Consider the following 22622-nt stretch of genomic DNA (forward strand, 5'->3'; position numbering starts at 1 on the left):
TCAAACTTCTATTCATTACTCCAAAGTACCTGATTCTGTTGTTCAGTCACCCAATGTTGGTGTTGCCTTGCAGATTTCAGTCTTTTCATCCTATTCTGTGGTATCAATTGTTTCTTTGCTGCAGCTCTGCCATTGGATCTCTCTCTCTCTCTCTCTCTCTCTCTCTCTCTCTCTCTCTCTCTCTCTCTCTCTCTCTCTCTCTCTCTCTCTCTCTCTCTCTCTCTCTCTCTCTCTCTCTCTCTCTCTCTCTCTCTCTCTCTCTCTCTCTCTCTCTCTTTTCTCTTTCTCTTTCTCTTTCTCTTTCTCTTTCTCTTTCTCTTACTCTTTCTCTTTCTCTTTCTCTTTCTCTTTCTCTTTCTCTCTCTCTCTCATTGGGACCATACTCTGTGCAGAGCATTGGTGCTGCCGTAGCAGTCTCCTTAGCAATTTGGCACAATTCTGGACAGGTCTCCACTCCAACACAGGACACCAGCAAGTTGGCACTCATTTTGTCTACCTCAGAAGGATGACAGGCTGAGTCAACCCCACCTGGTATTAATTTAACAGCCAAGTGTGATTTGAACTCAGGATCCTAGAATCCAAAGCCCACCACCCTAACCATTGAGCCAACACCAGGCATCTGCCATGGATACCTCCTGCAATCACCATTCTGAACAGTGCTGGATGAGATGTTAATGTTCCGGCCTGCTCGAGTTTCATTTGTCAACTGCTGATTTGATTTTCTTCTGTCGCATAAGCTGAGCAACTGCGAGTGCTTGACTTATCTTTTGGAGGTTCTTCTGAGTCTTCCTGATCTTTTTTGGACTTGTACCAAGTCAGTTTATTTCAGGCATTGTAAAATGTACCTCATATCTCTGCAGGAGATCGTCAGCCTTTCTGATATTTCCTTCATAGTGTTTCCTTCCCCTTGCAGAGTTTGGATCTTCACATGCTGTCTGTTGAAAGTTGCTTCCTTGGTGCTATTGTGAATCGACTCAAACTTTTGAACAAGGGAACAAGCTGATGAAAACTTATTTCACATATTCACTAATTTGTGACTTTTATTGTGGGTTCTTATAATTCATATTCATGTAACTGGTGTTAATTACAGCGCGTGCGCTGTATACAATTGCACCGAGTTTGAAATGTCCCCGGTGTCTACCACGTCTCCGGTGTCCCCTGTCCCCCCCCCCCCCCCCACGTGCCTCAAGACGTAGATGCAGTGCGTAACCGAGACGGAAATAGCGAGAATTGATGGAAATACCTGAGTATTTCAATGGAAATTTGTGAAACTAATGTGTTATATATGTGAAAACCATTTAATTTATTGCTTGACGGAAAAAAAACAAGAAACGCGCCCCTCTCATGTACGAACGAACGAAAGACGTCATTTCCGCCCACCATCGCATTTCGCGCCGATCGCCGAATGCTGAAAGCTAAGTTCTTCTTATGCTATCATTCTTTTGCGGCCTCCTGCCACACTGTATCGAACGATTTCATTCCTTCTGTTATATATAAAGGTGCTTATCACAATCATAACAAGATTTTTACATTTCAAATATTAAGAACACTTTTTAATTGTTTTTCAACTGAAAAAGCATAAATTGCATATTTTAACATTAGTGTACTCATTTGCTTCACCACACGCGCTGTATTGAAGGATTTCACTTGTTACTTCAATAATTCGTTATTATTTACTGTATAAAAATTCATAAGCTGTTCCTTGCATATTTTCTTTGTGGTCAGTGAATATTACTAGCGCATGATAATATATATCTCCAGCAAAAATAGAACTTTTTCAATTTCCTAATTTGCTAATTTCAATTTCCTTGGGTGTCTGCCCAAGGACCAGTGCAATTGGAATTATCCGAGCTATATAACCACGATGTATTATATATGCACAAAAGCAGTCAGCAGGTTTTTGCATCATGTACGTACCCCAGGTTATTTTTTTATTATTTTTGAGAGTGATCGTGGCAGTCATTGATGAATCACCTTGCTTGTGAAACACCAGGATGACAGTATAAAGCTAGCTTGAGATTCAATCCAAGGTTCGACAGCTCAGTGGTGAGTGTGAATTCCTCTCAGCTATCTTGACAGCCTTATATAACATTCCATGATAAATTTTGCATGGTTATTTGTTTGGGGCAGTACTATTAAACTCTACTGCCAAGTCTTAACTTGGTAAATCAGAACTTCCAACAATGTACAAGGCTTTCATCTGCATCTCGATGGAGTATTGCTCTCCCCTTTGGGCTGAGGCCCTTGCTGTAAAAGCATTTGAATATTCTGTGAAGCCAAATCTCTTGGCATGTTACTCCCACATCAATACATCGGTGGCCTCTCTGTCTTGTACTGCCCCTTTCTGGTCTTGTACTCCATGCCCTTTTCTTTCTTTGCCTCCCTCCCCTCCTCCCGTAAGTTTTTGCAGTGCGTGTGTGTTCTGATTGTCACCCACTTTGCATGAAACTCCCAAAATCCAGGTTCACTGCTCACCTCTACTCATTCGTTGTATTTTTCTCTCACCTGTGGAACCAATTTCCTCAGTCTGTTCAATTTCACTCTTCCCTCCAGGGATTCAGGATGGCAGTTCACCACAATCTCAAGTCATCCCCCATCCAAACCTTCTACCTTCAATAACCATTCTCAAGCCACCCCTTGCTTTCCTGGTTATCATGTTTTCTCCCCTCTCCCTCCACCCACATTTATTTTTAATTGTTCAATTTCTCTTTCATCCCTGGTTTTCCCTTCCTGTTCTTCTGCCCCCTTCCCTTCTTGCTACATTTGAACATCCATTCAGCTTGTTCCTCCTGTTTCTCTCCACGCCCCCTTCCCATTGCTCTCAATCATACCCTTGCCTATTCTTCCAACAAGTATCCCTCTCCTCTTCTGTTGGTGTGTTTCTCCACTGTTCACTTTATTCGAGATGTTGTATTGTATTCTGTTCTGGATCTAGCTCTTCGACGAACCTATACTGTATGCAGAAAAAAAGATAAATAGATTGAGTAAAATAGGATATGTAAGTAATGTAAAAAGGTTTAAACTTGTAGACATTGAGTAAATGTGAAGGCAGATGCAACATAGAGATTATTACTTCAAATGACTTTTTAATTCTCTTTCATATTACTGCAGCCCTTGCCTCCATTAATATTGAAATGTCTCCTGCATGTCTCCAGTCAATTCACCACCGTCATATCATTTAGATATCTTGACATCAAGCATGCTTACTGTTAACGATCATCATTTATTCAATAATGATGGAATAATATAATACTCGTGTTTTTTGAACTTTCGTTTTCATCATAATGCAGTGAGATGAATTTTGATGACCATTAGCTTATTTTTCCTTCTCATCACCCCACGCATGTTAAGCGAAAAGCGGGTTAAGCAATTGGTTCACTTGTGTGTCTGTCCGTCCATCTACAAATGTCAGTTTATGATTGAGGAACAACTTTATTTTAATTGAATGTTATATTTTGAACACAAATCAAAAGACAAACATGTATACTGAGAGGCAATGAAAACACATATATGATTTAGATGGAGTATAATGTATAGCCTGGTATTGAACACAAATGGTGAGCAAATAGTAAGTAATAAAACATGTATGATGGACGTCTGTTATGAGTGTTTGTGTTCGAGTCCGGTTTGTTGCTTGTCTATGGCCGTTTGAGTCTGAACGCAACCATATGGCAAATCTTGGAAATGATGAGCAGCGGATAGAAAAACATTCTGCATGTGCAACATGTGTATCCATGCCGTATAAAAGCACAGGTTGCCTAAGTTGTGAGGTCGTAAATTATAATGCCACGTCTAACGAATGATCAGAGAAACCAAGCCATCGGTGTGTTGAATTGTGGAATCAGTCAAGAAAGAGTTGCTTAACATTTTCATGTCCATTAGTCAACAACTTAGGTAGGAGGCAGTGGGCAAACGTAATATTTTCCAATGAATCAAGGTTCAACGTCGGTTTTCCAGATGGACGTCTTTGCATGTACCATCGGAAAAGACACCATCTGTGTTTGTGTCTATCCATTCCCTGTAGACTTCAAGCATGCATCGCCGCTCAAGGTGGTCACACATGATATTGACTTTGCAGACCCTGCATCGTTTGATGTTTTTGTGACGTAACATGCACATCCCGATTTTGCCGTCTCTCTGCAGATTCTGTAGGACTGTCCCTGACAAATCTCACGTGATTGCATACATTGATCCTTTTTCACATGCTATGAAATAAATCTCACACTCTCACTATGTCTCCTCGAAAGGACCATTTAGAACCCCCCCCCCCCATCCACTTTCTCAACAATCCTCTGGAAGAAGTCCTTTCTTTCAAGATTTTGGGTCTCACTATCTGCCATGACCTTTCCTGGGAAAGCCACATTTCAAACCTCGCCTCCAAAGCCAGTCGCCGACTGGGAATCCTCCGTCGTGCAAAGTCCTTCCTCGGCCCTCCTGAGCTCCTGACCACTTACAAAGCTTTTGTCCATAGACTGATGGAGTACTGCTCTCCCCTCTGGGCTGGTGCTCCTGCCTCCCACCTTTCTCGGCTTCACGCTGTAGAAACCAGGGCATTTTGGATCATCGGCATCTCCCGCAATGAGGCTGAGTCTTTGGGCCTCTCACTCAATCACCACAGGTTGGTCGGTGGTCTTTCTGTCTTCTACCGTCTTCTCTCCAGCCTTGCCCCCCTGCTCTCTGTGCGATTTGTCCCCACCACATTTCCACAGGGCCCTCAAGGTCCGCCAACAACCCCCTTCTGGTAACACTACCAAAATCACGAATCACTGCTCATCTTCACTCTTTCATTCCTCTTTTTTTCCTGCCTTTGGAATAAACTCCCTCACTCTATTCTTTCCCATTCTTCCCTCCAGGCTTTCAAAACAGCTGTTCACCACCACCTCTTATCATTCCCCATCCAAATCCTCGATCTTTTCTACCCCCGATAATCCACCCAAGCCCACTTCCTTCAAATTCCCTGCTTTCCTTCCTGAAAGTCCCTGTAATGTCCATCTTCTATTCCCCATGTCCCCCGTCCCATCCCTCTCCCTTCCACTGATCTCCTAATGTGTCTGTTCCCCACTGTTTTGTCCCTCCCACTCCCGCCCCTCTTGTATCATGCCCCTTTGCTGTGCGTTGTGAGTTAGCTCTCACACGAGCCTCGACAAGGTATACAAAAACAAAAACAAACAAACCAAAAAAAATGTCAATTTTGATTTGGTATGCATTTTCATTGCCTCTCAGTGTTGTTTAGCAGCACTTTGTCTTTGAATTTATCCCAATTGCACATGTGCGGAGAGGAGTGAGATAATTATTTTACTCTGCCTGTCTGTCTGGCAGTCAAACAAAATTGAAAATCATTCCAAACAGGAAACTAACTGTTTTTAAGGATGTCAGAAAGGACACAAACAACAGGCACGAAGAACTAATATAACGTGTTAAATAAGGTGGTGTGAAAGATGCTGCATCAACGGTGGTAAATTCCCAGAATTAATTTTTTATATGACCTTTACAATCCTTATTTTGTTTAAATTGAATTATATACTTTACTTGAATACCGGACAATACAAATCGCCTCCATAATACTTCCAAGAACCTCTAGTTTTGCAATATTTGGACATGTTAAATGAGGTGGTGGCTGAGAAACTGCACAACGGTGGTAGTCTTCTGGAATTTTTTTATACGACCTTTAAAATCGTTGTTTTATTTCAATTTAAGTATAGACTTTAACACTGCTTGGGGTAAGGTGTTCTATGAAATCTCTAGTTATTACTGAACCTTTGTTCTTAAAATACCAATAATATTGTATTTGTTTGGATAACCTTCTAATGTAAACAGTAAGTTTACTTGCTGTCAATAAATATTCAAGAATATCAGTCTTTGATGAATTGCCATGAGACATGTATAGTATGGGATAATCCCACAAGGGTCATTTTCTGGTCGAGGTCTATTTCCAAGATTATTCTCTTCCACCTTTCATTTTAAATCTTTTTTAGTAATACTTTGCTTCCCATTGTGCCTGTGAGCCTAGCTGAATTTGGTCTCATAAAGTACTGGATATATCTGCACACATCCTTCATCAAATGGCGACTCATTTTACGGAACTTCGCTATCATGTAACGAAGAGATTAGGGAACCAACTTTCAGAGTCCTAGCATGCATTTCATGCTGCTCCAGGTCATTTGTGCCTGCTTTCTGTACTGTACTGACTTCCTGTGCTTTTCATACTGTATGCTTGGCTTGTTTTGGTTCATTATTTTGTGTTGATCATGTTTGGTACCGTACTGTGCAGGATTGCACCATTTTTCATCGTTCTTCAGTAAAAATAAGTCAATATGTCTGGAAAAGGCCAGTAAGTGCAAGTGATAGCAGAAGTTCAAAAACAGACCAGAAATCAATTTCCTTGGATGTAAAATTTGATGCGTTAAGATGGTGTGAAGTGGATGAAAAACTTAGCCAAATCACAAAAGCATTCGGGCTTGCTATGTCTGCAGTTGGAACAATACCATTATGTGATAATCAGGACAAAATAAAAGCAAGTTCCCTTGTGGCTACACCTTAAAGCACCACTGAGTTATCAATCGCGATAGATGTGATGTGATGGAAAACGTCTTTATTATGTCTTGGAGTCAAAATATTTTCCGTAGAAACGCATTTCCAATTATGTTATGGAAGTTAATGGGAAAATAGGGTTCGATAAAGGGAATTTCGCTTTATGTACAACTTTTCAAGAATGTTTATATTTGATAAATCGAGGGATGTGTATTTTAAAATGCTCCTGACACTTGGCTTATTTTATCTTCTCCACAGAAAGTTCTTACAGTATAAAGCTCTATTGAGCTTCTTTTATCTCACTTATACAACAGCCTCACTCACTCACCACAACACAACCACATCATCGTGCCCCCAATCAGATTATTTTTCTTGTGAAACTCGCCGACACGTGAGATTCTTCAACAACTTGGAAATAATTCAAATGTGAAAAGGTAAGGGGTATATATATATATATATATATATATATATATATATATATATATATATATATATATATATATATATATATATATATATATGTGTGTGTATATGTATTCATATATGTGTGTGTGTGTATATATATGTATATATATATATATATATATATATATATATATATATATATATATATATATGTGTATATGTATATGTATATACATATGTGTGTATATGTATACGTATATACATATGTGTGTATATGTATACGTATATACATATGTGTGTAAATGTATACGTATATACATATGTGTGCATATGTATACGTATATACATATGTGTGTATATGTATACGTATATACATATGTGTGTATATGTATACGTATATACATATGTGTGTATATGTATACGTATATACATATGTGTGTACATGTATATAATATATATATATATATATATATATATATATATATATATATATATATATATATATATATATATATATATATATATATATATATATATATATACACACAGTCATGTGCCACATTACGACGGACCGCATATACGACAGTGGTCCCATAAGATTATAATGGAGCTGAAAAATTCCTATCGTCTCATGATGTAGCCATCGTAGCGCTGCCCGTCGTATAAAAGTACAGTACAGCACATACAATTATGTATAGTACATAATACTTGATAATGATAAGCAACTTCAGTGTTGCCCCGTTATAACACGATCGTTGAGGTCCATAAAATGTCATCGCGATCTTTGCAGGGTCGCGCTGAATCAGGATTCAAGAAAATCACCATTCAAACGGACCCAATGTTGACCGAACATCCTAAAACACCCCTATTTTCACCTTATTTGACTCGTTTTTTGCACGTTTTTCTTCTAGTAAGTAAATTACCTTTGAGTTAAAGAATTCCGCGAATAAATCATTGTTGCGGTAGAAATTAAAACACAAATTAGTTTTTAGCAAACCTTTTAATGTTGTTAAAACATTCGCACTGTTCCAAAAATATGTCACACAACTGAGAGGTGCTTGTTTCTTCATTTGTAAATCATAACATCGATGCAATGATTATTTATAACATCCAAAAGCTATTTATTTACTTTCTATAATCGATGCGAGAGGAGATTGTAAGCAGCCGCTAACAACACACATGGCCGTCATGAACAGCATAAAGGTAAAACTAACTCGTCTTCTGTCTATCTTGGATGTGGGACAGTGGGACAAGATGTGGAGGTGGAAGACAGTGATATTGATTATCCTGACCCTGAATAGGTCTCGGCTAATGTGTATGTTTGTGTCTTAGTTTTTAACAAAAAAGAAAATATTTTTGTACCGCTGTCCTGCGTTTGTGTTTTAGGGTTATGGTTATTACAAAAGAGTCAAAAAGTAAAATAAAAAAAAGTTTATGAAGTAAACAAGTTAGAGTAAGCTCTTCTTCTTCTCCTTTCGGCTGCTCCCGTTAGGGGTCGCCACAGCGGATCATCCGTATGATCCGCATAGTGATTTGGCACATGTTTTACGCCGGATGCCCTTCCTGACGCAACCCTGGTAACCTCTTACGACACAGGGATATGGTACACCTATTTTAACCAGGGTATACACCGGCCCAGTATACTGGTACTCATTTCGCCGACCTCGTAAGGATGACAGGCTGAGTCAACCCCCTGGTGTATTAATTCAGTGGCCCAACGGGGCTTGAACTCAGGACCTCTTGGATCCCAAGCCGCTATCCCAAGCCGCTGCCCTAACCACTGCGCCAACACCAGGCTCAGTTAGAGTAAGCTAAGGTAAATTTATTATTGAAGAAAGAAATTTTTTTTTATAAATTTAGTGCAGCCGAAGTGTGCAGTGTTTATAAAATCTTTAGTAGTGTACAGTAATGTCCTTGGCCTTCACATTCACTCACCACTCACTCTCTGACTCACCCAGAGCAACTTCCAGTCCTGCAAGCTCCATTCATGGTAAGTGTCCTGTACAGGTGTACCTCGTCCATGACGAGGATATGTGTGTGGATATGTGTGTGTAGATATGTTTATATATATGTATATATATATATATATATATATATATATATATATATATATATATATATATATATATATATATATATATATATGTGTGTGTGTGTGTGTGGATATATATGTATGTGGATATGTGTGTGTGGACATATATGTGTGTGTGTGTGTGTGTGTGTGTGTGTGTGTGTGTGTGTGTGTGTGTGTGTGTGCATATGTGTGTGTGTGTGTATATGTGTGTGTGTGTGTATATATATATATATATATATATATATATATATATATATATATATATATATATATATATATATATATATATATATATATGTGTGTGTGGATATATATATATATATATATATATATATATATATATATATATATATATATATATATATATATTTATATATATATATATATACACACAGTGGGGAGAACAAGTATTTGATACACTGCCGATTTTGCAGGTTTTCCCACTTACAAAGCACGTAGAGGTCTGTAATTTTTATCATAGGTACACTTCAACTGTAAAAGACGGAATCTAAAACAGAAATCCTGAAAATCACATTGTATGATTTTTGAATAATTAATTTGCATTTTCTTGCATGAAATAAGTATTTGATACATCAGAAAAACAGAACTTAATATTTGGTACAGAAACCTTTGCTTGCAATTACAGAGATCAGACGTTTCCTGAAGTTCTTAACCAGGTTTGCACAGACTGCAGCAGGGATTTTGGCCCACTCCTCCATACAGATCTTCTCCAGATCCTTCAGGTTTCGGGGCTGTCGCTGGGCAACACAGACTTTCAGCTCCCTCCAAAGATTTTCTATTGGGTTCAGGTCTGGAGACTGGCTTGGCCACTCCAGGACCTTGAGATGCTTCTTACGGAGCCACTCCTTAGTTGCCCTGGCTGTGTGTTCTGGGTCGTTGTCATGCTGGAAGACCCAGCCACACCCCATCTTCAATGCTCTTGTTGAGAGAAGGAGGTTGTTGGCCAAGATTTCACAATACATGGCCCCATCCATCCTCCCCTCAATACGGTGCAGTCGTCCTGTCCCCTTTAAAGAAAAGCATCCCCAAAGAATGATGTTTCCATCTCCATGCTTCACGGTTGGGATGGTGTTCTTGCGGTTGCACTCATCCTTCTTCTTCCTCCAAACACGGAGAGTGGAGTTTAAACCAAAAAGCTCTATTTTGGTCTCATCAGACCACATGACCTTCTCCCATTCCTCCTCTGGATCATCCAGATGGTCATTGGCAAACTTCAGACAGGCCTGGACATGCGCTGGCTTGAGCAGAGGGACCTTGCATGCGCTGCAGGATTTTAATCCATGACGGCGTTGTGTGTTACTTATGGTTTTCTTTGATACTGTGGTTCCAGCTCTCTTCAGGTCATTGACCAGGTCCTGCCGTGTAGTTCTGGGCTGATCCCTCACCTTTCTCATGATCATTGAGGCTCCATGAGGTGAGATCTTGCATGGAGCCCCAGACCAAGGGAGATTGACTGTTATCTTGAACTTCTTCCATTTTCTAATAATTGCGCCAACAGTTGTTGCCTTCTCACCAAGCTGCTTGCCTATTGTCCTGTCGCCCATCCCAGCCTTGTGCAAGTCTACAATTTTGTCCCTGATATCTTAAGACAGCTCTCTGGTCTTGCCCATTGTGGAGAGGTTGGAGTCTGATTGATTGAGTGTGGACAGCTGTCTTTTATGCAGATAACGAGTTCAAACAGGTGCAGTTAATACAGGTAATGAGCGGAGAATGGGAGGGCTTCTTAAAGACAAAGCTTACAGGTCTGTGAGAGCCAGAAGTCTTTCTGGTTGATCGGTGATCAAATACTTATTTCATGCAATAAAATGCAAATTAATTATTTAAAAACCATACAATGTGATTTTCAGGATTTTTGTTTTGGATTCCATCTTTCACAGTTGAAGTGTCCCTATGATAAAAATTACAGACCTCTACGTGCTTTGTAAGTGGGAAAACCTGCAAAATCGGCAGTGTATCAAATACTTGTTCTCCCCACTGTATATATATATATATATATATATATATATATATATATATATATATATATATATATATATATATATATATATATATATATATATATATATATATATATATATAGTGTGGATATATATTGTTGCGAATTCGTGCCCGCCGGCGTGCGAACGGCCACGTAACTCGAATCGCAGCACGTCGCCCACCGGACAGACAATTCAGTCATGACCCTCTCGGAACAACGCCGGGAGCTAGTCAAGGGTGGGGGTTTAAACCCACCACAATCGGTTTAACCCCACAGCGGTGTTATCGTCGGCCTTGACTGTTCCGATTAATTACCGGGATGTTGCACCCACTACGAACCCCTTACGTGAAGCAGGATGGAGAGTCAGACAAAGGAAAGGACGCAGCGAAACAGGGAACAAGTTCAGACCAGCACGGAAGGCACGTATTTACAGTCACAATAATCGCAATGCACATATAAAGCGAAAGCAAGAGTTAAAACCGACTACGCGCACACACGGCAACACTTAAACAGTTCTACTTGTCGGACAGGCGCCACTCACACACATACAAAACCCTGAAAAGAAAATGGTCACTTCCCTTTGGGCCGTCGAGTCCTCTCCCATGTCCGTCGGCGTGGTCGCGCCTGGCCCCGACTCCGTGCCCTGGCGTGGTCGGCGAGTCCTCTCCGGCGTGCTTCGCGCCGGCACGTGTTGGCCGCTCGACGCCACGGACGGGGTTTCCGATGCTATCTCCGCGCGGATAAAGGGAGGGGGGGCCGTTGATGCTCGGTGTCAGGAGAGGGGAATGGCAGACACTCCGTCCCGCCAGCAGGATATCGGGACCGCACTGACAGAAGACCAGTCCAGCTACAGGACGAAGAAGAAGAAGAGAGAGGAAGAGCGCCCCGCCCGTGTCCGACTTTTATAGCGCGGGGCTCCGCCCTTCACTCCGCCCTGTTTTCGGCTCCACCCTCCTTCGAGAGGGTTCTGGAAAAGGGGCGTTCCCTCACCCCGACCGCCTCACGCTGTCCATCCACCAATCGGCGGCGAGCTGCCCTCCCCCCCCCCTTCCCTCACACCAAGCGCGCGGAAGAGTCGCGGGGAAAAAACCCACCAGCATCCTTGGCAGTTTTTGTTCGTTTGAAATCAAAGATAGGGAAAGTAAAACGACTAACTGGAGGATCGCAGCCCGAATGGATCACATAAATTCCCTCTATACAACGGGTTTGGGCTAACTACACATGTACCTATGGAGATATCTCACCTGAGGGCCCTTTATGGTGTAATGCGAATTTCCACAGCTGTAACAATATGTGTGTGTGGATATATATGTGTGTGTGGATCTATGTGTGTAGATATATATATATATATATTGTTGTGGTTACCAGATTCGCAAACCACCATTCAGGTCCCTTAGGTGAGGTATCTCGGTAAGTGCATGTGTAGTTAGGCCCAAACCCGTTGTCTAGTGGGAATACATGTCATTTATACGTGCTGCGACTCTTCAGGATAGCCGTTTTTCTTTTACTATCTTTATTTTGGACCAATCGCCACCATCACAACCACAACAACAACCACCAACCACAACGCCGCTTCACCACAACCGCCATGACCTTTACCGTCGCAACTCGCCACCATCGCATCACCGTCATCTCGCGCCACTCATGGGCACCGATGCTGGACTCGTGTAGGGCGCACGTTGAACAGCGTGTACAAAATCACGGATTTTCTGCTTCAAAAACGGATCCAAAACGACACACGCCCACTTTTTGCCGTCCAATCGGTGAGCGAGGGGCGAATTGGCCCCGCCCCCAGGGCGATCGATATATGCAAATTTGTGGATCAAAAAGCCTTCACGCCCACTTTTTCTCGGGCCAATGGGGAGCGAGGTGAAAGGTCAAAGGCGAAGTTACGGGGGGGATAAAAGGACGGTGTTCGTCAGTCAAAGGAGTCGTAAAAGTCGGAACGAGGGAGTGAGCAGAACGAGAACGAGTAGTAAAGGTCGGAACGAGGCGAAGGAGTAGTAAAAGTCGGAACGAGGAAGGAAGGAGTCGGAACGAGTAGTAAAGGTCGGAACGAGGCGAAGGAGTCGGAACAGAGAGTCAAGACTTCGCGGGCGGTGGAGCTGCTCGTCGTGTGCGTTGAAGTCGGAACGGAGGGGACGAGCTGTGGAGAGGCGGCGAGGGCGGACGAGGGGGTGCTCGCGTCGTGCAGGGAGCTGCACCCCTGGGAGGCCGGCAGCGCGACCTGGCCGAGGTGGAGACGCTCGTCGCGCACATAATAAAGATCCTCTATACCCCGAGCATCAGCAACCCCCTCCTGTTTCCCCCCGCGCTGAGATAGTGCGACCAAGGGGGCCCCGTTCCCACCCCCTGCCAGGCACTGTCCACGAGGCCCGCGGGTTGCGGGGCCATCGCCGCTCCGCGTCTCATCACCAGACGGGTAGGCCCGACCAGGTCTCGGCCCCAGGCCTACCTCATTCTTGAGGGTATTTCTTTTCCTTGGTTTTGGGTATGTGTTGTCGGCGCCGTCTGTGAAGTAGAATTGTATAAGTGTTGCCGTGTGCTCGGTAGTCGGAATTAGCTCTGCACTGTGTTTTCACTTTTATGTTTGCTTTTTGTGTAAATGGAGTTGTGTTTTCTTTTTTGTGTGCATTTGGTGGAATTGTATTTGTGTGCTTCCCGTGTGCCGAGAATAAATGTGCTTTATTGTTGAACTGTTCTCCCGCTTCGCTTCGTCTTTTCCTCCATTGAATCCCCATCTTGCTTCACGTAAAGGGTTGGTAGTGGGCTGAATACACCCGATAATTAATCGAACCGTCGAGGTCGACGATAACACCGCTCGGTTATTCTGATAGTACGGAACGGGTCGCTTAAATGGCCCGTGTCCGAAGTCGACCTGCGGCGAGGTGCGATCGCCCGGTCTACCCTCCGCGTGGGTACTTAGGTAGTTCGAATTTGGCGAGCAACCCTATCCCACGCGGGGGCTGATTGGCTCGATCGCGGTGAGACCGAAAGGTCCACCCGTGACTGGTTCCCGGCGTTAGTCCGAGAGGGTCACGACTGGATTGTCCGTCCGGTGGGCGACGTGCCGCGATTCGAGTTACGTGGCCGTCGCACGCCGGCGGGCGCGAAGACCGCAACACTGGTGTCAGGTCGTGCGATACAAATTCATCGCCCTCCTCGCGGCACTGGTATCGGAGAACAGGAGAACGGGCTCTCCTGTCTCCGGCTAAATTTACGGGAATCGGTCCAGGGGTGAGAGAAGCGACCCCCGATTCCCTCCAAATTACGAGCGAGCAAATTAACCCTTCACGAGAAGCAAGATGGCGTCTCAAGGCGAGCGGGAGCCGGGGGTATTAGAAATGTATATGTGTAATAATGTAGAGTCCATGGTCCAGGATGGAATCCCCGAGCAGGAAATGTTGATTGTGCAGGAACACGGACTCGCCCAACTGAACCCAGGGCCCGAGGTGGGTGCGGCAGCGGCCGCGGTGTATGACACCTCCCCCCCCCCTCTCCACCAAGACCCTTCCCCAACCCTTGCCGAAACGGCTCAGCTGAGTGCATCCAACATGGCCCAGCTATGCGCCATGCTGGCGGCAATGAACGAAAAGATGGATGCGAATACACAAAAAATGGATGCAAACACAAATGAAATGAAAAACGAAATGAAAGGCATGAACGAGAAGATGGATACAAATACAAATGAAATGAAAAACGAAATGAACAAGCAAATAAACGGAATGGAAGCAAACATGAAGGAAGAAATGAAAGAACTACGGGGTGAGACGCAGAACATGGGCCGATGCCTGCAGGCGGGCATGAAGGCCGTGAGCAGGGAACTTAAAATGGCGACTCCACGTGTCGGAACAAACGAGCTGGGTGGGGGTGCAACGGCTGACAGGCCCGCGGTGGAGGCGGGTGAAAAAATAATTCGTGGAACGTGTTGGGCGAGGGTCGTGACGATGACCGAAAGGGAAAAATTAAATGGGGAGACCAAAACGTGTGAGACGAGACACGAGGTGACGACAACAGAAATAATAGTTGAGACAAGGGAGGTAAAGGGTAAAGAGTTGGCAGTGACGGTAGCCGGGAAGGGAACGACAGAGGAGAGACTGCACGGTGAGGACGGGGTAAGTGACGCACACACACACACGGAGGTAGTGGAGGATAATGGGGGTGAGCTCGCGGAGCGTGTAGGGACCCGGTGCGAGCAGTTGGATGGCCTCCTCCAGGAACAAGGGGAGGGAGTATGCCCCCTTGAGGCGAGTCACGACCAGGTGAGTTCGGTCGTGCTTTGCGAGGTTGAGGGGACGAGTGCTGTGGACGGGTGCACGGAGAGCTTGGGGGGTATGGAGGCCCCGGAGACCCTTGTGGGGACACAAATCCCCAGTGTGGTTGTCCCTGTGTGTGTGGTGCAAGGCGTGAGTGCGTCCCCGTGTGTGGAAGCGACCCCGTGTGTGAGTGGTGTGGTGGCGATGGTGCCAGAGTGCGTGCTTCCCAGCACGCCGGGTGTGGATGGGGCACCGTGTGTGAGTGAGGCCGTGTGTGTGAGTGAAACGGCCAGTATGAGTGAGGCACCACGTGTGAGTGGTGTGGTGGCGATGGTGCCGGAGTACGTGCTTCCCAGCACGCCGTGTGTGGATGAGGCACGGAGTGTGGATGAGGCACCGCGGTTGAGTGCCCCCGCGTGTATGAGTGAGGGACGTTGTGTGGAAGAGACCGCGTGTGTGAGTGTCGCCGTGTGTATGAGTGAGGTACCGCGGGTGAGTGCCCCCGCGTGTATGAGTGAGGCACGGTGTGTGGATGAGGCACAGCGGTTGAGTGCCCTCGCGTGCGTGGGTGAGGCACCGCGGGTGAGTGCCCCCGCGCGAGTGAATGGAGCACCACGTGTGAGTAGTATGGTTTGTGTGAGTAGTGAGGCACGCGTGAGTGAACGGCCGTGTGCAAGGTCGCTGTGTGCCAGGGAGACCGTGTGTGTGAGAGAGCGGTATGAGAGGGAGATGTCGGTTGGCATGCGGGAGCACGCAGCCGCGTCTCCCGGTGTGAGTTTAATGGTGTGGACTGTGTGCGTCGTAACACGCAGGTATGCGTGTGTGGAATGGCGACGACGAAGGCGACAGAGGAAAGAAAGCCGAGTAGCGGCTGTGGTTGTTTCGAGCACCGTGCCGGGTTCACCCAGCAGTGAGCACGCGGTTCGTGCTGTGCAACGCACGAGACCGCCACGTGCTCGCTTGCGGGAGTGAAGTCCCGGTCCGGAAACGCACGCGGTGGATTTGCCGATCCCGCGGACGGGCAAAGTTTAGGCAGGTAAATGGATTTGGACCGGACGGGTTCTCCACGCGATCGTGTGTGTTAAGCTCCAACGGGCAAAGCACATGTGTTCGCGTGGGGAACCCCTCGAGACATGGGGCTTGTTTTTTTTTATGCGCACGGTGACGTCATGGCTGCACGTGGGGTTGGAATCCGGCAGGAGGGGTATCTCTGCCGGATGGTCCCGTCCAAGGAGGGACGAGGAACACGTGCAGCTGCATGACGTCACGGGCAGGTGCAAAGTGCGCGAGCTCTGAGTTGCCGCGCTGGCGCTGCGCATGTAGAAAAAAAAAAAAAAAGAACAAGCCTCACTTTCGGGTGCAAAGGATTCCTGGGCAAGGGGTGAAAGACCCCCTTGACCTGGGCACAGGATGAAAACTAGTTAGGGGGAAGGGTTAGCTTAGTTAGACCGACTTCATGGGGCAGGGGTAAGTCCTCATGGAGTCCGTGGAATGGATTAGTTAGAGGGATTGTAGCCAGATTTAGGTTGGGAAATAAAATGAATTATTTGGAGACAGAGACAGACTTTGGATGTGTAGTGGGGACGTAGTTTAGCTACGTAGAGTTAAAAGGAACGTGCTGTAGTTTAAGGGACGACGTGGGAGCACGAGTTAGTTAGGGGATGCAGTTAGAAGAATGGCAGAGTTCAGCGGTGAGTGTGTTGAAGAGTTGGTGAGTTGTGAGGCATGTGCTTGGTGAGTGAGTGAGGCCAGCGGGTCTGTGTGTGTGTGGAGCGAATGGGGAATGCATGGTGCGATGAGTGATTGGGGGGAGGAGTGACTCCCGCCCAAGGGACCCCGGGGTCAGTGTAGAGTGAGTTAGCTGGGTTAGTCAAATTGAAAAATGGAGGTCGTTTTGTTGTTGATGGGTGTGTAGGCTCGAGACCCATTTGGAGGGGTGCAGGAGCCCTGTTGACGGGCTTGGGAGCGTGGCTGCGAAAGGTGAGTATCGCTGAGTGGGTACCCCGGGCACCAGGCTAGTCGGCCGCGGTAGGCCATGGGCCCATGGGTGGCCGGGATAGAGTAGTGGGCACGGGTGCGCCTGCTTGGTGCGGGGGCCCGGGGCGCCATTAGCCGCGTGGGCAGTGTTGTGGGCACGGGTGACCCTCGGAAAGGGGCCCGGGAGGCCGGCCTGCCACGTGTGCGTTTCAGGGGAGGTGCCATGGGGGGCACTCCCCGGTGTTAGGGAGCTGGTAGGCTCGGAGGCAGTGTAGTGCCCGGGGGTGCCATAGCGGGAGATTCGGCAGAGGGTCGTGCCTGCCAAAGGGAGCCACGTGTCCCAGCCAGGAGACCGTGTGAGGGCACGGAGAGAAAATTGGGGGGCGAGGCCCGAAATTGTGAGGACACCAACACAGGCGACGGGAATCTGGGTTGTTAGAACCAATAGTTTAAGCGAGAGGCGCTTGTTGAAAGCCCCGGGGTAGTTTAACAGTTAAATGGTTAGGGTAGATTAGGAGATGTACCCCTCCGCACCATCCATCCCCTCGCTGTCGTTGTGGGCCGCTGGACCCACTTGGTGTTAAGATCGCCGAACTCTGGGGAGGCCATTCTGAGGCTTGAGTTGGGCCTCGGCACAGGACGTTAGCTCTCCCTTATTCCCCTCCGGGAAGGGAACGTAGGGGTTGGGAGTAGGCTAGGTGACAGGATAGGTTAGCCGAACAAAGACGATAAAGGGGGTTAGGGGACGATTTATAGTGGGGAAGTAAAAATAAAAACAACAAAAAAATAAGTTGGGGCTAAATTGGGGTTTGACAAATTAAGGGAGTGGGTATGTACAGTGACAGGCAAAGGCGATAGGTTGGGAGGGAGACAGGTAGGTAGGTCCGAGCCCGCCTTCCAAGTGGCCAGCACCACCGCACTCCCTCCACCAACCTCCACTGAACGGCAAAGGCTAGCCAACTCCATCGGCTGGCCGTGTTTTTCTTCAAGGCGGAGGCCGGCCAACTTCATCGGCAGCTGTTGTTTTGCTGCAAGGCCTGTGCCGGCCAGATCATCTGCAGCTGTGGTGCTTCAAGGCCTGTTCCGGCCAGTTCGTCTGCCGGCTGTGTTTGCCTGCAGCGGCCTCCTTCTTCTGCGAACTGTGTTGCCTGCACCTTTGCCATGCCATGCCCACTGCCCTGTTCACCAGCCCCGTTCAATTTTTGCTTTGCCCCCCCCCCTGTTCATTTCCATGTGCGCCAGGATCCGCAAGGCAACAGTTTGCAAGCTGCAAGAACTGCCCTGTTGGCAGCTACAACACGGGCCTGCAGTGGCGGCCCGTGCACCGTGTTTGTGTCCATGCATCCATTCGTTGTGCTCATTGCGTGTGCCACTTGAGCTGGCACGGAGACTGCGTTGTGCAGCCCATGCACCGTTGTGGTTCACTGAGTTCAGTTCAAAAGGGAAGGCCTTGGACTGCGTGTGAGCAGCCAGCCACGTTCCCTGTCACCTGCATTGTTTGAGCCAGAGACTGCATGCGGGCAGCCTGGCTCCCTGCTAACTGCTTTTCTTTTGCAGAGTTCAATGATCCTGGGCCATGGTTTAGTGTAAAATTTGTAAGTTAAGGTTAAGATGTACTGTACATATGAGTGCGCCCCTGGCATGTCTGTCTAGCGCCGGCAATTTTATTTAAGTCGTCCGTGTGAGTGAGTTTGTTTAGGTAGTTACGCAGCCCTCAGGTTATTTATTTTGGGGACACGAATACCATGAATGTCGCACTCAGGGATCCGTAGGTAAAATGTACTAGGGGAAAACTACACATGATGGCACACGAAAATTTGACGACTCGGGACGAGTCTGTAAAAAGGGAAGGGGGTAGTGTTGTGGTTACCAGATTCGCAAACCACCATTCAGGTCCCTTAGGTGAGGTATCTCGGTAAGTGCATGTGTAGTTAGGCCCAAACCCGTTGTCTAGTGGGAATACATGTCATTTATACGTGCTGCGACTCTTCAGGATAGCCGTTTTTCTTTTACTATCTTTATTTTGGACCAATCGCCACCATCACAACCACAACAACAACCACCAACCACAACGCCGCTTCACCACAACCGCCATGACCTTTACCGTCGCAACTCGCCACCATCGCATCACCGTCATCTCGCGCCACTCATGGGCACCGATGCTGGACTCGTGTAGGGCGCACGTTGAACAGCGTGTACAAAATCACGGATTTTCTGCTTCAAAAACGGATCCAAAACGACACACGCCCACTTTTTGCCGTCCAATCGGTGAGCGAGGGGCGAATTGGCCCCGCCCCCAGGGCGATCGATATATGCAAATTTGTGGATCAAAAAGCCTTCACGCCCACTTTTTCTCGGGCCAATGGGGAGCGAGTTGAAAGGTCAAAGGGAGGGGGTCAAAGGCGAAGTTACGGGGGGATAAAAGGACGGTGTTCGTCAGTCAAAGGAGTCGTAAAAGTCGGAACGAGGGAGTGAGCAGAACGAGAACGAGTAGTAAAGGTCGGAACGAGGCGAAGGAGTAGTAAAAGTCGGAACGAGGAAGGAAGGAGTCGGAACGAGTAGTAAAGGTCGGAACGAGGCGAAGGAGTCGGAACAGAGAGTCAAGACTTCGCGGGCGGTGGAACTGCTCGTCGTGTGCGTTGAAGTCGGAACGGAGGGGACGAGCTGTGGAGAGGCGGCGAGGGCGGACGAGGGGGTGCTCGCGTCGTGCAGGGAGCTGCACCCCTGGGAGGCCGGCAGCGCGACCTGGCCGAGGTGGAGACGCTCGTCGCGCACATAATAAAGATCCTCTATGCCCCGAGCATCAGCAACCCCCCTCCTGTTTCCCCCCGCGCTGAGATAGTGCGACCAAGGGGGCCCCGTTCCCACCCCCAGCCAGGCACTGTCCACGAGGCCCGCGGGTTGCGGGGCCATCGCCGCTCCGCGTCTCATCACCAGACGGGTAGGCCCGACCAGGTCTCGGCCCCAGGCCTACCTCATTCTTGAGGGTATTTCTTTTCCTTGGTTTTGGGTATGTGTTGTCGGCGCCGTCTGTGAAGTAGAATTGTATAAGTGTTGCCGTGTGCTCGGTAGTCGGAATTAGCTCTGCACTGTGTTTTCACTTTTATGTTTGCTTTTTGTGTAAATGGAGTTGTGTTTTCTTTTTTGTGTGCATTTGGTGGAATTGTATTTGTGTGCTTCCCGTGTGCCGAGAATAAATGTGCTTTATTGTTGAACTGTTCTCCCGCTTCACTTCGTCTTTTCCTCCATTGAATCCCCATCTTGCTTCACGTAAAGGGTTGGTAGTGGGCTGAATACACCCGATAATTAATCGAACCGTCGAGGTCGACGATAACACCGCTCGGTTATTCTGATAGTACGGAACGGGTCGCTTAAGTGGCCCGTGTCCGAAGTCGACCTGCGGCGAGGTGCGATCGCCCGGTCTACCCTCCGCGTGGGTACTTAGGTAGTTCGAATTTGGCGAGCAACCCTATCCCACGCGGGGGCTGATTGGCTCGATCGCGGTGAGACCGAAAGGTCCACCCGTGACTGGTTCCCGGCGTTAGTCCGAGAGGGTCACGACTGGATTGTCCGTCCGGTGGGCGACGTGCCGCGATTCGAGTTACGTGGCCGTCGCACGCCGGCGGGCGCGAAGACCGCAACAATATATATATATGTGTGTGGATACATATGTGTGTGGATATATATGTGTGTGTGGATACATATTTGTGTAGATATATATGTGTGTGTGGATACATATGTGTGTGGATATATATGTTTGTGGATATATATATATATATATATATATATATATATATATATATATATATATATATGTGTGTGTGGATATATATATATATATATATATATATATGTGTGTGTGGATATATGTATATATATATATATATATATATATATATATATATATATATATGTGTGTGTGTGTGTATATATGTATATATATATATATATATATATATATATATATATATATATATATATGTATATATATATGTGTGTGTGTGTGGATATATATATATATATATATATATATATATATATATATATATATATATATATATATATATATATATATATATATGTGTGTGTGTGGATATATGTATATATACATATGTGTTTATGGATATTGTTGCGGATTTCTGCCCGTTTGGCGTGCGCATGACCTTTTCAGCCCAATCCAGGCCGCGCATCCACCGAACGCGACAATCCAGTCATAGCTTCCGGACAAACGCCAAAACCCAGCTACGGGTGTTTTTAATACATCACAAACTTGTCAATGCTCTGCCCGCTCGCTACAGGGTTTATCGCCGAATTATCGATTTACCTAATTAATCGCACGGACAGACTACCGAGAGTTTGTACATATATATATATATATATATATATATATATATATATATATATATATATATATATATATATATATATATATATATATATATATATATATATATATATATATATATATATATATATATATATATACTGTATATATGAGCCCGGTGTTGGCGCAGTGATTAGGGCAGTGGCTTGGGATCCAAAATGTCCTGAGTTCAAGCCCCGTTGGGCCACTGAATTAATACACCAGGGGGTTGACTTAGCCTGTCATCCTTCCGAGGTCGGCGAAATGAGTACCAGTATACTGGGCCGGTGTATACCCCGGTTAAAATAGGTGTACCATATCCCTGTGTCGTAAGAGGCGACCAGGGTTGCGTCAGGAAGGGCATCCGGCGTAAAAACATGTGCCAAATCACTATGCGGATCATACGGATGATCCGCTGTGGCGACCCCTGAAGCTCAGATTTATAAGCTCATGAATATGAAAAAAGTGAATAATTATAAAAAACGTGCATGTAAAAAAAAAATTATTTTAATATGAAGCCATGGGCGTTAGATAAAATTATTCGGTCAGTAGACACATCTTATATGAGGCAATTTTAAGAAAAAAAATTAAGATCCTAAACCCCTAGCTTCATGGTCAAACCAGGGGACAAAATTGGTCCATTTTAGAACCCTCGGAGGCAAGGGCTTATGGTAAAACTTTTATAATTCATCACCTAACTGTATTATCCCAAGAAAAATGTATCTATGGATAGATAATGACCCTATAATCACTGTGTTATGAGGAAAAAATTCTAAGTTGTTCCATATTTTCAGGAGGGCTCCTATAGTTTCACCTTATTTTAGCTCGTTTTGGCCCAAAAGTCATTTTTAGCTTCCTATAGAGTGATAAATATGCATCCCAAAGGCTATCTGATGCCATAATTGAAAATTTTGGATGCCAATTAGTAAATATTTGCAATATTAACTTTCTAGAGGAGTCCATTATAAAATTATAAGCCACTGAAGTTGAAAAAAAAATGCGTTTTTCACATTTAAC

The 22622-nt window shown here is 45.8% G+C and overlaps 2 protein-coding genes across 6 annotated transcripts in view; both read left to right on the top strand.

Moving 5' to 3' along the window:
• LOC147020545 (leucine-rich repeat and fibronectin type-III domain-containing protein 4-like) overlaps positions 1-22622 on the top strand; it is a 365929-nt gene that overhangs the window by 36777 nt on the left and 306530 nt on the right. The gene's annotated exons all lie outside the window — the stretch shown is intronic.
• On the top strand, positions 13862-20462 carry LOC147020546 (uncharacterized). Its single transcript, XM_085895967.1, has 2 exons — positions 13862-19741; positions 19810-20462. The coding sequence occupies exon 1, from the start codon at positions 14315-14317 to the stop codon at positions 16235-16237; it is 1923 nt and encodes a 640-aa protein (XP_085752093.1). The 5' UTR covers positions 13862-14314; the 3' UTR covers positions 16238-19741; positions 19810-20462.

The sequence above is a fragment of the Eptatretus burgeri genome, chromosome 9, assembly GCF_056783735.1.
Source record: "Eptatretus burgeri isolate ZD-2024b chromosome 9, Ebu_testis_v1, whole genome shotgun sequence".
NCBI lineage: Eukaryota > Metazoa > Chordata > Myxini > Myxiniformes > Myxinidae > Eptatretus > Eptatretus burgeri.